The following is a 21,937-nucleotide window of genomic DNA, read 5'->3' on the forward strand; positions in this document are numbered from 1 at the left end:
TCAGCCCGCTCCTGGGCCGTAGAAAGACGCAGATAGTTTTATCACGCAGTACAGTAAATTGTATGTTATTAGCTTGGATCTAGGTCTCCATTACTCATAGGGGATACTCATGTGAAAGGTCTGAATATGCTTCTTATGATAGGTGACAGCTCTCTACACAGATTACTGAGGGTTAAAATGGCTGTGCTTCCAAACCAAATACTAGGTTAAAAAAGTAAATATAGAGTTGCTAAAGTTACTTCTACTCCCAGTCCCCACTACCCTATCTGAGTCCTTTTTAAATTATATCTGAGTCCTATGGTCTAACTGATTAAACACTGACATACCTTGGTATTTCCCCCTCCTTTTTCTTTAAAATACTTACAGAAGGATACCTCTGAGATTTTTTATGTTAGAATATTTGGAAATATTGGAATCCAATAATGCATACACAGCTGTACCTCGTTAGACAAATTACAAAAGCCTTCTCTAATTAGCTGTTCACCAGTGAAGAGAGAGTAACCACCATGATGGCCATGGAGAATGATGGATACCTAAGGATCCATTTACTTATCTAAAACTAGACGTATCTCAGGCGGATTGTGAATAAGAACTTTGCTGAAAAGGTTTACTTCTTTACAGTAAGTTTTCGAAATGTTTCTACTTGGTATGTCAGATTTCTAATCCGGAACTAACGTATGGCGCTGTGTGTTCGGCGGGCGGCTTTCCGTGACGAACAGCAACACGTCCAGCCGCCATAGCGTTTCACTGTAATCCATTTGGTTGCCCGCCGTGCAGTTAGTAGTATGAAAAACATGTTAACCGCAATCTCTAACGCGTTGTGTAGAATCACTGGCAGCAATGTGGTGAGTTTCATAGGGGAAGTGTAGAGGTTAGGTTACAAAGGTACTTTGAGACATGTGGGTACACAATGACTATTTAGCTAGGATGTGACTGACCTTGTAAGCGAGCTAACGTCGATTGGACTGCCACTATCTCTGCGATGTGCTCACCCTGGACCTGATGTGGTGTTATTTCGATGTTGGTCGACAGTTGGGTGTCCCAACAGTTCACAAATGTCGATCAATGTTCTCGAAACAAAACAAAACGGACATACTAGTTACTATAGCAGGAAACACGCGTTACAAGCAAAGTATGCGGACTCTGGTGTGGTCAGTCCGTGCGCGGGATTTCTTGCTTTCTACCTCATGTAAAATCGCATATCCTTCTTCATGTCTTACCCTTTCCCTCTTTATCCTCCTCCTCCCCTCACCCTGCGTCCCCCTCCGCTGAACCCTAGGGGGCCCAAACAGTGTCTGAGGTAAGCGGCTTGTATGACTACTCTCATAATGGCCTCATGTTCATCCGTCAGTACGGTCGATGGCTGAGACTACACTGGTCTTTTTGACCACTTTCTGATGTGGAAACTGTTGTCAGAAACAAACGGTCACACACTGTACTAGCGAATCAATGTGATTTAAAACACTCTGATGCTGGTGATTCGCTCTGAAAGAAACGAGTCAATCCACTTATTGTGTCGACTCGGCGGCTCTAACAAATGCGTCCAGAGTTCGGCCATCCCTGGACTCCTCGTCCTCGTTTTTCATCCTGTTAATGCAGGCTCTTATGTAAACTACTGTCTTAATCCAAATATGGTGTTACTCTCAAATGTCCTTCACTAGGCCGCGAAGTTATGGACCGAAATCCAGGCAGTACAATAATGTCCCCTTTTGTTTTTTTTTAACCATTTGGCCATCGTATTATAGTTTAGCTATTCCCTGAAATGCATTTTCATTCTTTCATCGATCTCAGTGTAGTCATAATCCGTCCAACCATAATTCTGTGTAAGAAGCTAATGTTTACAGCCCTGTTTCATTGTTTACAGCCTAACCCATGTATACAGAATACAATCCAAACGTGGCCCATTATACAATGTTGGACTTTTAATAATAATAATGCAAAAATTTTGCATTATTTACATCCGTAACATACATTTTTATAAAAAACAGACACTGTTTGGCTGCTATTAGTCCTCGTTCTCCTGTGTGTTCTAGTATCCTTAATAGTTTGATTTCCCCCATTAATTGTATTACTTTTTACATTTTCTTCCTATTAGCTGCCCTGTAGAGAACTAGTACCGTCTTTGTTCAATGTATAGCTTTGCTGATAATGCTCTGGTCGGTTCCTGTTTTTCTCCCAGTTCCTGATTGGCCAGTCAGAGCTCGTCAATTTAACCTCACCTGCAGCATCTGCCTTGGCAACCACCACCAAGCGACAACCGCCTAAGCCCCCACCAGTTAATACTAAAGCATCTGAAGCAGAGCTAGTTACAGAGCAGCCCACACTGCTATCGGATCCAGTAAGGACTTGAAGAGCCATCTATGTGCGTGCATATTGAACCAGGATGGATGAACAGTATGTGGCTAATTGACCCACGAAACTAAACCCTGTAATCTCTGGGATCCAGCATGCTTAATGGAATGGCTACCATTTTCAGAAATTATAAACAGTAATCACTGCATTGGATTGTTTTTTGAGTGAAGTATGAAGAACCATCAATTCCTTATACTAAAGGTCAAATCACCATGCATATGAAGCTTTCGAGGAGAAGCATAGCAGCAGTCTTTCCATCCTGGTTTTGACTAACTCATGAGGAACCCAGAGTGTGTGATGGGCCATGGAGTTTATCTTTTTAACCCTCGATCTCTTTCCTGTAGTACCCTTGCATCCAATCCCTAGGCACTTCACTAACCCACCTCCCTTTGGTGTGAAAGCAAGGCAATCGTGGAGACTGGTGGTGGGAAATTGGACTGGCTTTCTTAATGAATTGTGTTCTAGATATGGATAGAGCTGTAGGCATGTTATCGTGTATAATTACGTGACTTTCTTGCGGGCTTCCCTTGTCTCCAGGGGGCCAGGGCAGTAGTGTCGTCACGCGCTTTCGCAGACTTCACGCCGAAGGCGAGCTTTGAAATCAAGGTAGGCAGACTTTGGCAATTAAAGTTTCAACCCAATTTTTACATCTCACCCGAATACGCTTGTTTAGGCCCAATCCCATTTCTATCCCTTCCCCTTACCCCTTCCCCTTGTTTTGAAGGTGTAAGGGCTAGAAACGGAATTGGGCCTTAATCTCAAACTTGGGACCTACTCTATTGGTTTCGGTATCACCCGTCCCACTCACTGCGTCCTGAACCCTAGAAATGCGACGTGCACCGCCTGGAAGAGGGCCCACCAGGGCAGGCGGAGCTGACCCGGGAGCAGGGCCTGCACTACTACCGCACCATGCAGACCATCCGCCGCATGGAGCTGAAGGCCGACCAGCTGTACAAGCAGAAGATCATCCGGGGCTTCTGCCACCTCTACGACGGCCAGGTATCCATTCCCCTACCTTGGACTGTCTAGCACAGCGTGTAGGGTGCCGCGTCTTTGAGACGTGAACGTGTAGGAGAATCTGGGTTCTCACAAGCCTCTATGGTTGGAACTTGTTTTTTTTTTGTTTGTGTAGACTCAAGCAGCATTTGATTGTTACATTTTCTTCGGTGTGGTGATGGGAGGTGCGTTAGAATTGGTCAACAATTTACTGGTAGAGGGCTTGCTGTAATCGTGGACTTGGGAACCCCCATCTGTTTAAAGAGGAATGGCATTGGGAATCTCTTAAAATACCTGGTTTTGATAGCTAATGGCCGGCAGCTTACCTTTTAGGCATCCTAAAGTGAGATGCCTAACCCCAGCCTACTCCTCAAAATCATTTATCTGAACGCGCTGTTAATCACTTGGAGCGTCAGCTAGGTGCTTTGAGTGGAATGGAAATGGCTTCTTGTTTCTGCTCCATCATCTATTGATTCCCAACTGAACCGTGGTGGTGTCCACCTCTACCCACAGGAAGCATGCGCCATGGGCATAGAAGCAGCCATCAACCCCACCGACCACGTCATCACAGCCTACCGCGCACACGGCTACACCTACACCCGGGGGGTGCCTGTCAAGCAGATCTTGGCTGAACTCACCGGTGAGGCCGCCTGTAACCATGGTTATACTAGAGACTATACCTCTCAACCAGAAATCTGGCCAATGTCTTGAGTGCAACTCTCCAGTTGAGGTCAAGTGTGATATTAACAATAACACTCGTAAGTTACGTCTCACTCTTCGTTTAACCCTTTGCAAGAAAACCCTTTTTTATTTTAAGTGCGGCTGCAGTTCCGACATGAGGCCAGACCTAACATGCTAAAAATGTAATTTGAAACCACTTGAGATGCATGTTTCTGGATTTGTGTTCTGGAGGCTTTAACTAATTGCCCTCCATGATTCGTAGGCCGTAAAGGGGGCATCGCCAAAGGCAAGGGTGGCTCAATGCACATGTACGCACCAAACTTCTACGGCGGTAATGGCATCGTTGGAGCGCAGGTAACTCAACTCGGAGGCTGTTAGTTATTTTATCAATTGCCCATATAAGGACTCTAATTGGCATAACATTGCGTCCATGTCTTTGCGTGTGTTGTGGTGCTGAAGTGATGCAACCTGCTCTGTGTTTCCCAGGTGCCTCTGGGAGCAGGTATTGCCTTGGCATGCAAGTACCTGGGCAACAACCAGGTGTGTGTTACGCTCTATGGAGACGGAGCAGCCAATCAGGTAAAGCCAAGGAGATGATATTTTGTTCATTGTTTAACATCGTACAATTCTTTGTACCATCTCAAAGTTTTGTAGTATTTTCAGAAAGCTAGTTTTCTGTTTGAAAGAAGGGATAAAATAATGAATGATCTTTAATCTAAAATTGTGTTCCTCCCCCTCATTATAATGTCACAATGTTTGAACGTGTCTTTGTAACGTCATCACTGCCGTCCACTCTCTCCAGGGCCAGATCTTTGAGGCGTACAACATGGCGGCCCTGTGGAAGCTGCCGTGCATCTTCATCTGTGAGAACAACAAGTACGGCATGGGCACGTCGGTGGAGCGGTCCTCCGCCAGCACCGACTACTACCGCAGGGGGGACTACATACCGGGACTCCGGGTAAGAGGCCTACAACATCAACACCCATGTTCATGCTTTCCTCAAAATAGTGCTTCACATTTACAGCTGGATGACGTTTACTTACACCTCGACTGGTGTGTGACAGCACCCCCTTGTGGTCTTTGGCGGTGGCTGCAGCGTGGCGTTTGCCTGTCTGTACACTGCAGCCAGCCAATAGAGACCTACATTATAACAGGCGAGACATGTCGGACCTGGCAGTTTCAGGTGTGAGCATGCACTCAGTCTTCTGCTGCTCATGTATAATTCTGCAAACAAAATGATTGCGTAAAGAGCAAACCAACTGACAAATGACTTTTATGGACGACTTTATAATGTTGTGTTAAGACACTCGGTCAATGATTAATCTAAATTACAGTATTCGTTGGTTGATCATCTATCCTCTAGTTTGGCGGCGGCTTTCATATCATGTAAAATGTCAATAGGACAGTAGATTGCACATTTCCTGGGGTAGTGACACTTGCGGTTGATGTGTTCATCCCTGCTGCGTGTGCTGGGCTCCCGCCGCACGGCTCTAGGTGGACGGTATGGACGTGCTGTCCGTCAGAGAAGCCACCAAGTTCGCTGCGGACCATTGCAGAGCTGGAAAGGTGAGTCCTGTGTGAGGACGATGCTAGTGTGACATTGGCTCGTTGTCCTCGGGTGCTTTTAGTTTGCATATATAGATGTGAAAAATTCAGGTGTTTAGAATCTTTCATCCTACGTGGAGCACAGTTTGCTTCACTTGGCTAGAACATGCACTCATGATTTCCCACATGGTGTATGATGTAAAAGAATAAGCATGCATCTGAATTAACTTTATGCGACCCTTGAACAACGGAAATCAGGGTTAATCCTTTCAAAATAAGTGGTGTTTAATGACATTTAAGACGTGATACCATTTTCGGTTATTTTGTTTGAAAGTGCGTCCTGCCCACTTTATCTTGACCGCAGATGTTTGAACCCTAGACTTGACTTCCCGCCTCTCCTGTATTGTCACATGACCCAGGGCCCCATCCTCATGGAGCTGGAAACCTACCGTTACCATGGCCACAGCATGAGTGACCCGGGGGTCAGGTGAGTCAGTGTGAACCAAGCGACCTCATTAAACATACAGGCCCTCCCACAGTCCTGCTAAAACCGTTTTCACTGAATACCGTTAGCTTGTCTTTCTCTCAGCACTCTGCTGGTGAATGTTGCAGCACAAAACGGGACCAAGTGGCTATAGGTATCGGAACCAAAGTGTTTTTGGTTATTGGTGGTGGTCGGGGTAATGATTATGAGCCTGGGACTAGAGAACTCTGCGAGCTCATGTTTTATTTGCTGTGGCAGATGGTCTGGTCCCCTTCTGCTCTGACAGACTTGCAGCCACCCCACGATGACTACAGAGGACGCCTAGGAGGCGTTCCTGTTCAACCCTAGCTGGTCGCTGCGGTGTGAAGTCGCTATTGCGACAATACTGAACAAATTACAGTATGTTCTCTGAAGGAACAAACGACTTAATTTCAAGCTTTTGTTTAGAAAGATGTGCTCTGATTGGTTGTAGGTCAATACAATCGTGTGCACAGGCATTGTGCTCTGTACCCGTTGACCCCCCATGGAAATTAAAAAATGAGACTAACGAGCATTTGCGAGTTGGTCGGCTGAGGTCAGGCTCAACGACTAAATTGCTGGGACAATGCATACGGAAAATCATTACAATAAAGTATATATTGTTGAAATGTTTGCAAATATCCCTGTGTTTTTAGGTACAGCCATCTGTAATGTATTGCCTTGACTACTTTGTCACTTCCTGTAGCTATCGCACACGAGAGGAGATCCAGGAAGTGCGCAGTAAGAGCGACCCCATCTCCATGCTGAAGGACCGCATGCTCAGCAACAAGATGGCTGCCATGGAGGAGTTTAAGGTACAGCCGTCGGGGTCAGGACCTACAAGTCCTCCCCTGTGTTTTGAGCCAGGAGCTATGTTTATTGCTACCACTCGTGCGTGTAAGAATAGTGCAGTGCATTCTGAAATGCTTTGGGTGTTATTGGAAAATGTGTTGTATTGCTAAAGACATGGTCAGATCTTCAACTCAGGGTGTTGGATCCTTCAGCCTGATCGTTTTGGTGTCTTTCCAAAAAAAAAAAATTTGAGTTCTTCTTTCATCACTTCCTGTAGCCTATCGTGCCTGTGAACCAGGAAGTGTTGTCATTTTTATCTCATGGCGCTGCTATATTTGACCGTTCCGCCCCCTACCCCCCAGGAAATGGACTCCGAGATCAGGAAGGAGATCGAGGAGGCGGCTCTGTTCGCCACGTCGGACCCCGAGCCCCCGCTGGACGCCCTGTGCGACCACATCTTCCACAACGATCTGCCGCTGGAGGTCCGCGGGACCACCCCCTGGTCGAAGCTGAAGTCCAGCAGCTAGACGCGCAGCCCCCTCATCCCCGTCCAGTGTATAGTCCTCGAAGGAAGAGTTTCATTTTAAACCTGGGCTTCCCGGCAACGGTTGTTCATGGATTGTTGTTCAAGTTATTTATGGGAGGTGAGGAGTCACCCAGGTTCCTTAGAATCAGGTTAAAGTCGCACCAAAGGCTGCAGGGTTAAAGTAGCATGGTGAAACATTCAGAACACAGTGCCAATGTGTTTTTCTTGTTCATCATAGGTAGTGAGGCAGACTGGCAAGTGTAGATGCCCTCCTAACCCAGGGCCAGACCAGCTTTTAACCCCTAGTCTACTCGTGACCAGGAAAGTCTCCTCTTTTTTTTTTTAACATCAGAAATTCCTTCTCATGACTGAGCCCTTTGGCAGTAGTGAGTTGCACCGTCCGCTCTTTGTGGGTGGTGCATTTTTCCAACTTAGATGGCAACCTGTTCACATATTGACAATTTCAATAGATTTATGCAGCGTTGAATCCTTTTTCTTTTTGTGGACCTCTGTGCGTGGTTCACATTCCCTTCCTCCTCGGTCCACAAAAGTCTGTCTCGCACCGTTGTGAGAGGTCAACCAGGGGGCTGCGTGGGGGTCTTCTTCCACGGCGGTGCCTCTAGTCATGGTTTTTAAATGAAACTCTTCTTGTGCTTTGACCCAACATCGACTCCCTTTGACCTGACGAGCCAGAGAGTTGTTGTGGTAGATTACAGAACTCGGTAGACCACTGCCTCATAGTGCACCTTTTCCAAACTGTTCCTGAAGCGGTGTCTGTTATTTATTTATCTCATAAGGATACATTATCATAACTATATGAAAAGTTACTGTCGCCTGACTGCGTCAGATTAGTGCAATCTTTACTATTTATGAACTAGGATCTATTCTAGCCTTGCTGTGTTGACCCTATCCAGCGGCTGTGATTGGCACCTGGGTCTTCCCAGGTTGTCTCCTTTTTATAATTTATTTTTAGCTTATTGTTCAGTGTACTACTGGCTGTGGTTTTAAGCTGTGGCGCTGATTATGTTGCAAGTATGTAACTGCTGGACCGTTGCATTCCTAACAAAGTACTTGGATCCCCGCATGATATTCACATCCATCTACCCGTGGGATTCATATGTGGCCATGGTTTATTCATTTAGATTTATTTCCTTGTATGAAACAAGCTTTCAACAATTTATTAGATTGTTTCGTTTTAAGTCCTCTGATCTGGCTCTTTGATACCATGTGCCCTGTTCAGGATTTCCTGATTTGGTTGTGTTGCACTTTATCTCATTATTTAATTTGTTTATATATAGGTGCGGAAAAAATCTTGACAATTTTTATTTTGCTCCAACCTTGCACTGAAACAAACGGCACTGACTTAATATATATACATGATTCCACTCATCAGAAGTCATCTCTGGGTCGAGCTAATGCATTAACAGATGGTTGGTGCAAAGCAAGGAGGACTTCAATGTTCTGGATGCAGAGTTTCTACCTCTAGGTCCAGGGCATAATGTCCCACCATGGAGCTGCACTGTGGGTCAGCTCAAGAGTTGGCCGTTGGCTCTCTGAGGCAATGAGAACCACAGCTCTATACAGTCCACCCATCCCCCTCCTTAAAGCTGTACATTAGCTGTAAAGATTTAAGATATTTATGCAGTTTATGTTGGAAACAGTGTAAAGTGAATATTGCAATAAAGTTTACTTTCAATATTTTACTCTGACTGTTCTTCTGATTAACATCATATGGATTTTTTAATGAGAAATGGAAAATGTTTGATATACCCCCATCCTTTAATATTTAATAAGTTGGACTCCCTGCTTATAGTATTCATATGTAAGGGTGCTGGGCAGAACCTCATATTCGTGGTCGGTGTCCTTGACAGTAATCCAGCTCTGACCGCCCGGCTCTTCCGTCTTGTAAACTTAAATCCTACCGTTATGTTAAATGGTCAATCTGTCGCTTTTATGAAGAGTATAAATTGAACGGCCTGTTTGGGTGTATTCAGTGGTGTGTGGTTACCTGCTTGCGAACACATGTCCCCGCCCCCTTCTATGACGCAACGGTGACACTGCAGTCTGACAGACAGGTAAACCGACACCGGACGCCATATTGGGATATAGCGGAAGTGCGAGGAGGGGGTGGGGGGGAGGAGAGAGCGAGAGTGTGTGCGCGTGTATTTCTGTTTGAGACAGCGAGAGAGATTTCGCGCATTCTCACGTTGGTTTCTCCAGAGGAAGGGGCGGGTTCCGCGTCGTTGGTTATCCGGACTAGTGTCGTCGCAGCCCGGGGACAGAAGCCGAAGTGAAGCTTGTCCGGACCAGCGGGAGACGCGAGGAAAGTGACCGCGGCGGGGACGACCAGAAGCGGCCGAGATGCCTCTTGCACAGTTGGCGGATCCCTGGCAAAAAATGGCTCTGGGGAAGGTGGTGAGCGAGGTAAGAAGAGCAAGAGATTAGACGACACGGGCCAGGAGCAGGGGGGAAAGGGAGATTACACGTCGTTTTGTCCGCGGGGCTGTACTCTCTTGGCAGCACATCTTGTATATATAGGAATATATATTTATATGTATAATATTCTAGTGTCAGGGGAGTGTTCACACCTCACACTCGCTGTAAGATCGCTGTTTAGCTGTCACTGTCGGGGTGTGGTGGGTGGGATCCGGGTTCTGAAACTTTTGAAGACGACCTACAAGTCTATAAGCCTTCACTGGATCTAAAGGTCTTGACTTCCCCCTGATACCTGAATACTGCAAGTTTATGAGGCTTGATAAAGAGGCGCTGCCACTATGCAGGAAGTGTGTGCGTGTGTGTGTGTGTGTGTGTGTCATAGGTCGGCGGTCTTGCGTGTGTGTAGGCCAACGCTTCCTGTATGTTGGCTATAGTAGGCTACTGTAAGTGCCAGGCGAGTTGATAGAGAAGTTGATGGCGCGCGTGTGTGTGTCAGCAGATTGTGAATCACGGGTGATTCAGAGCTCAGATCAATCATCGCGATTACACTGAGTCAGTCTGTGCATCAGCATCCACAACGCTGCTCTTGTCGGGACTCGCTCACACCGTCCGAATAGGTCTACTCTCGGCTCTTCCGCGGTGTCAGAAACGAAAACACTAGTGTGTGCGTGTGTGTGTGTTTTTATGTTATTTTATGTTGTCAGGCATGCTGTTTCTTTCGCGAACAGGGCAGAATAACCGAGAAAGCGCGCGGTCCAGGGGGTGACAAAGGGAGCTATGCGATGCAGATGTGAAATCGCTCTACATGCGAGTCAGCCGAGCGAATGGTGCCCGCTGCTGGAGCACACTGTTCTCTGCGGATTAGCCAGAGGTGGGGTGGCTGGGTTAGCTGTGATGCTGCTCAGCGGGGTGTGCCTGGCGCAGCGGTGATCAACCTGTATGGAGACGTCAGGCTGCACAGCAGTGAGAGAGGGAGAGATAGAGATTGTTTTCTTTCTGTTTTATCTCCCAAGCCACCCCTGTCCATCCCTGGACATCACTACTTTCCTACTCAAATCAATTCAATAAAGCTTTATTGGTATTGAACTTAAATAAAAAAATCAATATGTACATGAGTAAAAGAGTCGACAATGTAACTACTACATGTATACACAAATGTATAACATTTTGACATAGACTTATCATACAATACAAAGGAACGTAAACAAAATCGATTGCATATGACCTTTCTTTCCCTTTTTTCGTATCCTTTCTCTTTGAAGCAAGCAGCATCGGTTGTATCTGGTCTGTTTGGAGGTTGAAGAAATCTGGATTTTGATGATTTCATTGTATTTGGTACAGTTGATGAGAAAGTGAGACTAGACATGATTTTATTTTTGACGGAAACATTGTTTTAAAGGAAAGAAAGGGCTCTTGCTCACTCTTTTATTCTTGATTCCTCTATCTTGGTCTCTCTGTCTCTCTCGTGGTCTCTATCTCTCACTTGTTCTCTCTCTCTGGGTATCCTGCTCAACACCTCAGTCAGAAAGGGAGGAAGAGGGTGTGTTAGTAAGGGGGTTGGTGGTTAACAAGTGCCCCACCACCTCCACCACACACATTGAGGCCTACGGCCGCATGCTGAGCTCCGCCCAGAATGAGCAGTCCTCATCCTTAAGGCTGTCCTCATTGGTACCTTCAGCCCAATGCGCGGCTTGTCCTGGCGAAGGTGTCTCCGGACCCCAGCTGTCGTCCTGGCAACCGTGTTAATCCGCCGCATTACGCAATCATGCTAGTTCGCGCACATTATGTATTGTGCGTGTCAGTGTGTGTGTGTGTTTGTGTGACTGGGTCACACTGATCGGAGCAAAGGTTTGTTTATGACGGGGTGGTAGGCGTTGAATAGCAGCAGACTCATTGTTTTAGCTGATTGCATAAAAACCAACCAATTATTATTTGGAATGGTGTACTAATGTGCCGCTGCCTCCTACGCTCCAAGGTCGTTAGTCATGAGCTGTGTTGTTAATGTTGTGTTCTTTGGATAGTTTAGGGGTGATGCTGCATTGCTCCGGGGCGCCTCAGCAGCCTATCATAAACCATCTGGTTTGTTACCGTGTGAGATGGGATTTGTGGGGACTGGTCTGCATGTCTCTGAAAGATCAACGTGACATTTCATGACGTTATCTCAAACGTAGTCCTGTATACTCAGAGCACACACACAAGAGAAACACAAACGCACACACTTGTATGTGCCACCCACTTTCATAATGGCTCTGGTTTGTTATTGATGCGTGGGTACAGTGTTCTAACCTGAGGGATGAGTTCACACAGGCTGTCACACACACCAACCAATGAGTGTTGTCTCCGGCGCTTTATGTGCATTACGGTATTCATGTGGTCTGTGTGTGTCTGTGTGTGTCTGTGTGTTTGTGTGTGTGTAGGATACCCATCACGTTTTGGAGGATTCTGTGGGGGATGATGATTCTGTTCCTGTCTCTATGGTAAGACCATATATGTCTCTCTCTCGCCGTTATGTTTATGTTTTGATGTATTGCTCGCTCACCCCTTTTATCCTCGAAACATTTACAAGGACATGAGAGAAAAGTCTTGTCTGACGATGCGTGGCTGGCTGTGATGGAATTGAACGTGTGAACTTCTATCAAAGAGTTGACCTTCCTACAAAACTTTCTTTCCCCTGCATGTTCTCTCCTCACATTCTCCTCCTCTTTTCTTCCCCTTTATGTTCTCTTATGCTCACTTCAGATCAGAGATTTGCAGCCAGACTAAACAGTTTTCGAAAACTTCAGAGTAAGCGGTTTGTGATGGTTAGTTGCAGGTGGGTCCGAGGTCATAGCATGGCGTGTTGAGAGATTGACCCTCGCTCCATACGTTGAAGAACGTATAGAGGGTGTTTGAGTGTCCACCCCTTGATGGACCACAACATTAACACAAAGACTATTTAGACCAATATAAACAATGTAACAAGTGTGAATATCACCACGCTGATCACAGTTTATCACCGGTTGCCAAGAAGTGCAGTGTTATTGTTCATTCATCTCAGGGAACTACAGTCTTTGAAGTCAGTTTTGTTTTGGATGAGCCGGTGAATCGCCCGCTCTCGACGCCTGCCATAATTTTGGCTTAAGTGGCATGTCTCTGTCGCTGCAACCGACGCGGCTGTAACGTTCTCCTATTCTCTTTATATATGCTGTTTTATTCTTTTCTACTTGTCTTTTGTTGTTCCCTTCCCTGCTCTTCTATTTTTCTTTTATTTGTATTTTCTCCTCGTCTCATTCTTCTTCTTTCCACTTCTTCCCGTTAACTCCCTCCTTTTCTCTCGGTCACTGCTGTGTGTCTCCTTCACCCCTCCTTCTCCCCTCACTCCGTGTATGGCAGGCTGCATTAATCCTGCCTGGCGTTTAACAAGCTGCTCTTGTAAACACGGCCTCTCTGTTTGGGTGTCACGCAGCCCGACATCCGAACACATCCATCCTCTCTCTCTCTCTCTCTCTGTCTCTCTGTCTCTCTTTATCTGTCATTGTCTCTCTCCATCTCTGGGCCACTCTCTGTATCTTCCAGTGTGTCGCTCTCTTTCCCCCTCTCTCTCTGTCTGTCTCTTACTCTCTCGGTCTGTGTCTCTCCGTCTCTGTGTCTTCTCTGTCTCTATCTCTGTGTATGTCTCTGTGTATTTGAACAGAAGCTATTGTGTGAGGACTGATAGTGATGAGTATTGGAGAGAGAGAGTGTGTGTTTGTTTGTTAACTATCCATCGATCAATACCAATCCATGCTTATGGTAGAAGGAGTTGCTTCTAAAATAAGAGTGTGGTCCGATCTGAGTTGTTACTTTAGTTGATCAACACTTGTGGGTATGTGTGCGTGTAAAAGGTCTAAACTTTTTCTTAGTCCCAGAATGACTCGTTGTATCTGGTATTTTATAAATAGAATCAAAAGCCCAGCATTGTTTATGTTAACGTTGTATTCCTTATTAGAAAAAATGAAATGGGTTATATTACTCAATTATTTTTATTGCAACCGACAACTTCTGTTAACCAGCTCTGTGATAACGCAGAGCCCATCCTTTGAACAACTAGTATGATAGTCTTCTTGTGCTGGCACAACTGTCTAATATATACTATTTATTTTGAAGATGCAGTGTTTCAAACGTGGTAACATGCATTATATATCAACGTCATCGTAATTGCTTCCATTTTATCATTGTAACTCAATTAACACAATTAATTTAGAAAAAGCATGAGACTAGTTAATGTCAGTCTCTTCTCACCGGTTGACGAGCATTCCACTCGGGCCAAAGCGGAGGGGGCATTATTTTCGTGACATCAAAGTGCCTTTTGGTATACACGCAGGAACACTGGCGGTGAGTGTGTGTGTGTGTGTGGATGTGTGGTGCTCCGTCTGTGCAGCGGTTCATATTGAGGGCAAGCGCGACGACATTACCATCCTAGAAAAAGGCTCATAAAGTTGGCATAGGTCGTAACCATTCGGATAACACGTCCACGCCTCCTTCCCTTGCTCTATTTCTGTATCGAACTCTGGGGGAAACTTGGGCTTCACTCACACCTTAAGGAATCAAGAAAACTGTACATAAAGTTCCTTAAAAGAAAGAGATCCTAGTTTAGTCCTGATACGGGTAAAACAGTGCACATATATATATATAGTTATAGTCTATAAAAACGAATAGAACAAACAGAGGAATTGCACCGCGCGGTTCTCCTTCATGTGGTCTGGGTATACTGGTCTGTCGAGGTGCAGCTTGTGGTGAACAGCACGAGGTCTCGCGTTAGAGAAGCCCTCGCACCAACAGACCGCTGGCTCACGACACCGGAGTGTCTGGGACACCTCTGGCTTCCTTTGCTCGCAGAGAGGCGTGGCGGTTAATGTTTGATCAAGACGCCGCCTTATCGCTGGTCTCTCGCCCCTGATTATCAAAGGTTGCGGTTCCCTCACTTGCGCTCTAGTGAGCCGACCGGCTCCGTCGGTGTCTCACTCATTAGCGGTGTCCTTTACATGATGTTTATTGAGGGCTTGATGCACTGGAAGTCGTTCCCAACATTGCGAACACTGAAACGATGGGTATATGTGTGTGTTGATCTGGCAACCCAGTGTGCCTGAGGTCAGCTCCAACAGATTGTTGTTAAAATACCCAGTCCCACTTAGTCGTGTGTGTGTTTGTGTCGGGTTGCAGTACGGGCAGCTGCAGCCATTGATTTTAGTTTTTTTTTTTAAATGCAGAGGAGATGGATTATGGATTGGCTGTCTGAGAAGAGCTGAACACCCATTACCACTCTCCCTGGAGTCTCTCTCTCTCTCTCTCTCTCTCTCTCTCTCTCTCTCTCTCTCTCTCTCTCTCTCTCTCTCTCTCTCTCTCTCTCTCTCTCTCCTCTCTCTCTCTCTCTCTCTCTCTCTCTCTCTCTCTCTCTCTCTCTCTCTCTCAAACAAGTACAGACAGAAAGCGAAAACATGCATGCAATATACATTGCACATAAACACCAATGACAGAAAGAAACCCTTCCTGCACCCACCAGTAAAACGTGTTTCAAAATGAAAGGGGGGCTTATTTGTGTGTGAGGCAGCATACATTAGCTGCTCAACAATGTGTTAGCCTTTTCCACTGGCCACACACAGACACACACACTAGATGATGAGCTTCTCTTGCTTGTTCCACTGTTACATTCTGGAACACACATCACTGCTCCATCCGTTGGGACGGAAAATGGTTTTCAGAACAGCATTGGATACGCCACTATTTACCATTCTATTCTCCTGAGGATGGAGCAACATCTGCTGCCCTCTTCCAACACACACATGTACATGCACAGAGAGAGAGAGAGAGAGAGAGAGAGAGAGAGAGAGAGAGAGAGAGAGAGAGAGAGAGAGAGAGAGAGAGAGAGAGAGAGAGAGAGAGAGAGAGAGAGAGAGAGAGAGAGAGAGAGAGAGAGAGAGAGAGAGAGATCTTTTCATGTTCAAGGCTGTGCACCAATCAAATTCAATTCAACACAGCAGTGCCGCTTGTAGTTTTCCTGATTATGTTTGAGTCTAGCATAGCATGCTACCACTTGTAAACATGTTTGTTTTATAGATCGTATTATAACAATGACCTGCTAGTAGACCATGGTATGATATATTGGAGACGCTGAGATATCTGTTATTGGCGTTTGCCTTTCCTACGAAGATTCAGAAAATGGTTTAATTCCAAGTTCATCATTAATTCATAGAGAAGAGGAGGTCGCTGATATCTTTGTGTATCCCTTGTCTTGTGTTAGATGACCACAGTTAGCGCAACAGTTTGTCTAGAGAGGACAGACTGGTCTACAGTTTGTCTAGAGATGACAGACTGGTGTACAGTTCGTCTAGAGAGGACAGACAGGTGTACAGTTTTTCTAGAGAAGACAGACTGGTCTACAGTTTGCCTAGCGAGGAATGCTTCTAGAGATGACAGAATGGTGTACAGTTTGCGAGACAATCAAGTTACAGAAAGACGTGCAGAAAGACACAGACCAAAGAAAAACATGCAGATCAGTATCACGGATGGCTGCAGATGAGCATTCAGGAGCATCCATAACACAGACACAGACACACTCACACACAATCAGATACTGTCACACCAGTTGGACTAGTTTGGCCTCTCCGTTCTCTATACACGGGCATCAGACAAACATCTCTCACCAAGGCGCTGAGCTGGCTCAACCCCGGTGTTGCTCAGAATATCCCTTGGGCGCCCTCTTTTGTCCAATTAGCCAGACTGCAACAGGAGACAGTATGCGTGTGTGTGTGTGTGTGTGTGTGTGTGTGTGTGTGTGTGTGTGTGTGTGTGTGTGTGAGAGAGAGATGGCGAGAGAGACGGAGAGATAGTGGTAAGATAGAGATTGGCTCGGTGTGGAGCACTTTCTGGCAGATGTTATTTAATCTTCTCTGGCCATCTGGACTCACTTTCTCTGGCATCTTTAAACGCCCACATACACACATACGCCCCCACACACACAGAGACACACACGCACACACACGTGTAACACATACTCTTATAACACTGACACATATTTTGTGTGAGTACTTTCCTTCAATTTGTGTGTGTGTGTGTGCGTGTGTCCGACCCTCCGAAGTGGTTCTCTGACGGTTTAATTCAATAATCTTTATTGGCACAGCTCTTTATGAACAATATTGACAAAGCGTATGGCATTAAAGTTCTTGCCACGTCTGGCGATAGGGAACATGGAATGGTTCTTCAGCTGATTGTGTTGATGTGCTGGAACGAAACAAGCTTGGCTGTCCGTCTGTGTGAGTGGAATGTTCTGTCGGCTTCTTGACTGGGCCAAGACACACACACACACACACACACACACACACACACACACACACACACACACACACACACACACACACACACACACACACACACACACACACACACACACACACACACACACACACACACACACACACACACATATTAGGGCGTGGAATGTTTTTCTTTCATGTCATTTGTCTTTGTTCAGAGTGAGCTGGTACTTTCCTCTACAGAGAATAATATCACGATAAGGTGTGTGTGTGTGTGTGCCGACTTCCCAGGGACACAACTGGTTGTGGGTCCCTGTGGTGTGAGAGCAAGGCATTGTGGTACTGGCATTGTGAGGTCATGGGGTGATGATGCAATTTCTGCAGCTCGGCACCCACTTTCCTGAAAGCAGCTCTCTTCAGTAAGCACGCACACACGCGCACAGAAGCGCACACGCACGGTCTCTCTGGGGGTCAGTTGGTTGTTGTTAGTAAGGAGGGAGAATAGGAGATGGGGCAGAATGGAAGACGATAGGTAGAGCGAGGGAGAGAGAGACGGAGAGAGAGAAAGGGAGATAGAGGGGGAGTAAAAGGGGAGGAGGAGGCGGGGGAAAGACAGGAAGTGGAGAAGACGAGAGAGAGAGAGAGGGAGAGGAGGGGGTGATGGAGGAGGAGGAGGAGGAGGAGGAGGGGGTGAGACAGGAAGAGGAGAAGACCAGAGAACATAAAAGAGAAACACCAGTCCTTCCTCCCTGTTTCCTGGCATCCCCCCCCCCCCTGTCCTGGAATCCTCATCCGGTAACACCCTGTTCGCAGTCGGGTCCTCCATTACACTCCCACTCACCCGTGGACCATCGGAAGAACGCCCAATCACAACAGGACCTGACCGACGAGTGGGTCGGCAGATCCTCATCCCACGCATCCCTGTCTCTCTTTCACTCTTTCCCTCTCTTGCTCTGTCTGTGTCTCGTCTGTGTGTCTGTCTGCGTGTCTCTCTGTGTGTGTGTGTGTGTCTGTCTGTGTGTCTGTCTGCATGTCTCTGTCTGTGTCTCAGACTGCCTGCTTGTCTCTCTGTGTGTCTGCTTGTCTCTGTCTGTGCCTCAGACTGCCTGCTTGTCTCTCTGTGTGTCTGCTTGTCTCTGTCTGTGTTTCTGTCTTTGTGTGTGTGTGTGTGTGTGTGTGTGTGTGTGTGTCTTTTTAAACTGAATGCAGTTGGCTTTCTTAGCTAAGCAAAACAATACATTCATCCATTAACAACGGCAATACTAATAACAATATCTAAATACACACAATAATGAATTAGACACAAGTCGATTAAGAAATAAAAATATACAGGTTAATTATTGAATTGATTAATTAAAGGATTAAACAGGAAGACACTCCCTCACTGTCCTCTCACCGGCACCCCTATATAAGCACTGTGGGCGTCACGTCATTAAAGGAGGAGGAAACCCCAACCTCCACTTTTCCAACAGTCTGCTCTCTCCATAATTTTACTCGGATTTAATGCTTCTAGAAATATTTTAATAAAACACCTCACTTGCCGTTACTTTGACAACAAACCGACCAACCAGCAGTTGAACATTTTCAACCAACAATTGACAACACCGCTGCTGGAGCCAGCTCCCCCTCCCCCCGCCTTCCCCTTGCTCCTTCGTGTTTACATCATTTCAAAATGGCGAGGCGGTGGAGACTGACGTTTCCTGTTTCATCCTACGGTGGAGGACGCTCGTTCCTCCCCGACAGTTCTCCTTTGAGTGGTCGTATCGTGGCTTTTATCAAAGAAGGCATTAGTCAAGGCTTTGAACCCAAGCTGCTCGCGGGAGCCACAGTTCACTGTCATTTGACCTCTGAGTGGAAGGAGGACAATCTGTGTATGGATTTGTGACAGATGGATGAGATGGATCGTTTTACGAGTGTGGTTGGTCTTGTACCAACGCTTTTACATCATAACGTTGTTCGTTACCCCTGACAGGAAGTCAACCCTCTTATCTGACTGGAAGCTGCACACACACACCAATATAACAACGGTTAATCTCTCAACGGCAATTCTGGTTGCATTGCAGTTGTACGCATTTCAAGAATATGGAACAGAGGTTGGCATTCCAGATGTCTCCGTGGAAACCGGTGTGCTTCCGACCTTAATCACCACACTGACCCCAGCAGCTGGGGCCTTGTGTGGGGGTGTGTGTGTATGTGTGTTTGTGTGTTCATGAGTAATCCATGCATCACTATCCTCCACACCTCCCACCTAGAGTGAGGACCGAGACATGTGCACATGCAGGTTGAATTTAGCGTTTTTTTATTTCCATTTAGTCATTTGGCACACTTGAAGACGATTTAGACACTCTTTTCAAAAGGGATGTATTTGAGATGCAGGTCATTAAGGAGCAGTAGGGTTCAGGGTAACCTCCTCAGGGATGCCTACAGGTAGAGTGGGGACATTGGGGTTTCAACTTAGAACTGCACAGCTGGTTGTCATAAGCCTCAATGAAATCCTTTTCTTTTTGTCCTTATTTCATTCAATTTATTTTTGAAAACCATGTTTGGCACAGCCCAATAACAAGCTCTCATTAAGTTTGACTTCCCACGATGACCATGCACACCTGTCATCACCTTGGTTAAGAGGAGGAGGTGGACCAGTTCCCAGCTCATGATGCTGCTGCTGCTGCTGCTGCTGCTGCTGCTAGTTTGATTCCCAACAGCTTCCCGGAGATGTTTACAATTCATAAAATGCAAGTCCAAATCCCGTGGGAAATCTTTGAGTTGATGTCCCAGCCAAGTCTCCAAATATAAAAAGCATTTGGGCTTATCACCCAAAATATATCCCAGTCTCATAAACTTTAATCCAGAACAACTGTGGAAGAGACGGGGGAGCCTACGATGATTTTCCAAAAGGCCGTTCTTTCACAACGAGAATCTTCTAATGACCCTTATGGTAACGAGTCGCTATCAGTCTGAAGTCCCTGAAGGGAGAATGCAACTCAAGTCAGAAAGCAATGAGTCTCCATCTCTGCCTGTTCCCCACACACAGGGCCTTAAACAGACATCTACACGACCACACTACTACGACATCAACAACGGTTGTTTATATCTAATCAGAACTGAGGAGAATGCCTGTGGAGAAGCCTGTAGCATCAGAGAACCACTGGGCTGTACTGTTGATGGGGGATGCGCACTGTGTGTATATAGTACCATGACATAACGACAGGGTTCAGTCATGCATGTGACAAGTACTCTGAAAGAGGGAGTGAATGTCATGTACTTTGTGTGTAAAGTATTGTGCAATAGCTACTGTTGTATGAATACCCCATAATTAGCTCCACTGATTGGCAGCACACAAACAAGCTGACGTGTGTGTGTGTGTGTGTGTGTGTGTGTGTGTGTGTGTGTGTGTGTGTGAGCAAAACAAGGAAGAACACAAGGCGGAGTAGTGAGCTTCCAACAACCCCTCTTTGCTAACGATACTAAAGTGTGTGTGTGTGTGTGATGTCACTAAGATGACCCAATCTGAGAGCCCCATTGGCAACAGATGAAGCACTAAGATATGTTCCCCTAATGAGGGAGGGGTGGGAGGGGTTGGGGGGAGCGGAAAGGACAGAGGGAATCGGAAGTTCAACAATGGGTTTACTGTCGTACCACAGAGCGCGCATGCGTGCGTGTGGGTGTGGTTGTGCGCGTGTTTGTGTATGGGTGATGTACTGGCAATGTGTGTGTTTGTGTTGTGTACTGGTGCTGTGGCACTGTATGTTGTTTACTGGCATTGTGGTGTGTGTGTGTGTGTGTGTGTGTGTGTGTGTGTGTGTGTGTGTGTGTGTGTGTGTGTGTGTGTGTGTGTGTGTGTGTGTGTGTGTGTGGGGGGGGGGGGGGGGGGGAAAGGACCTGGGACACATTCCCATGGCAACGTGGTCGTCATGGAAATAAAGTTTTTTGTGACTCAGATCCACCCACTTCCAGCAACCCCACCTCTTGCTCTCACTCGCTCTCGCCCTCTCTCTCTCTCGTAATCTGTGGGGATCAGTTGACAGCAGCATGAGCGGGACAACAACAGACATGTGCGTGCACATGCACTCTAGCAACCAGAGCACACACGCATCGCGGTATTCTGGTCTCACCTGCATCTTGGTGGGAGAAATGTGTGTAAGTGAGGAAACATGTTATTTTTGGTTGCGTGTGTGTCTGTGTGTGATTGAGGATCTGTCTTCCGAGTTCGTGAATAAATTATGAGTTTCTCGCTCTGCCTCTGCTCATCCATACTTGATAACCTCTCTCCATCACTCTCGTTTTCTGTCTCCATCTTCTCTTTACGCTGCGTTTCCTCCACTTCTCCTCCTTTCCGTCGTCCTCTCCTCTCATTTGAATAACTCTACACACACACAGACATATCTGCATTGTCTCCTCATACTCCGCCTTGCTTCTCCATTCATCCCTGCCTCTATACATCTCCCTGTTCCCCTCTCGGTCTCCCTGGCGTCTCCAGGACTGTGATCGCTGAGCTCTGATGGCACGGTGTCATGAGGTCATGAGTGCTGATGTCATGGCTGGAGCGACAGACGCCCGTCTTGTCAAAACGAACAACAAAAGCACAGTGAGCCCAGCCTGCGTGGCACTGCGTGTGACGGCGTGGGGACGGTCTTAGAGGGGGTCGATAGCCATCAGGAATGAACGGGCACTCTGGCCAATTTGTCCTTCAAGATGAGAATTGCCCCTGATAATGTGGTTTTAAATGCCCCCGTAAAATATGAGTTAACTCCTGCATTTGACTAGATTCTCGGAAACGAAACGGAAGGGCTATTTTCTGTTTTTTACTCTGCATTTAAGTCTCTTAACAACGACTTG

At 46.4% G+C, this 21,937-nt stretch overlaps 2 protein-coding genes across 6 annotated transcripts in view; both read left to right on the forward strand.

Moving 5' to 3' along the window:
* Window positions 1–695: 695 nt before the first annotated feature.
* Window positions 696–9,097, forward strand: pdha1b (pyruvate dehydrogenase E1 subunit alpha 1b). Of its 5 annotated transcripts, XM_030349253.1 has the most exons (13): window positions 696–845; window positions 1,280–1,300; window positions 2,180–2,338; window positions 2,890–2,958; window positions 3,178–3,351; window positions 3,862–3,988; window positions 4,292–4,383; window positions 4,516–4,608; window positions 4,832–4,987; window positions 5,524–5,595; window positions 5,994–6,061; window positions 6,783–6,891; window positions 7,231–9,097. In XM_030349253.1, the coding sequence occupies exons 1-13, from the start codon at window positions 786–788 to the stop codon at window positions 7,393–7,395; spliced, it is 1,365 nt and encodes a 454-aa protein (XP_030205113.1). In that variant the 5' UTR covers window positions 696–785; the 3' UTR covers window positions 7,396–9,097. The 5 variants fall into 5 exon arrangements, with proteins under 5 accessions (XP_030205113.1, XP_030205115.1, XP_030205114.1 ...); XM_030349255.1 differs by lacking the exon at window positions 2,180–2,338 and having other exon boundaries at window positions 703–845; XM_030349254.1 differs by lacking the exon at window positions 1,280–1,300 and having other exon boundaries at window positions 704–845.
* A 432-nt stretch (window positions 9,098–9,529) lies between these two features.
* The window catches only part of rps6ka3b (ribosomal protein S6 kinase, polypeptide 3b), a 32,273-nt gene continuing 19,865 nt past the window's right edge, over window positions 9,530–21,937 (forward strand). The window contains exons 1-2 of the mRNA XM_030349664.1: window positions 9,530–9,818; window positions 12,248–12,307. Of these exons, the coding sequence (XP_030205524.1) occupies window positions 9,756–9,818; window positions 12,248–12,307 (123 nt within the window). The 5' untranslated portion in view covers window positions 9,530–9,755. The remainder of the gene's footprint in view (window positions 9,819–12,247; window positions 12,308–21,937) is intronic.

The sequence above is a fragment of the Gadus morhua genome, chromosome 23 (assembly GCF_902167405.1).
Source record: "Gadus morhua chromosome 23, gadMor3.0, whole genome shotgun sequence".
NCBI classification, from domain to species: Eukaryota; Metazoa; Chordata; class Actinopteri; order Gadiformes; family Gadidae; genus Gadus; species Gadus morhua.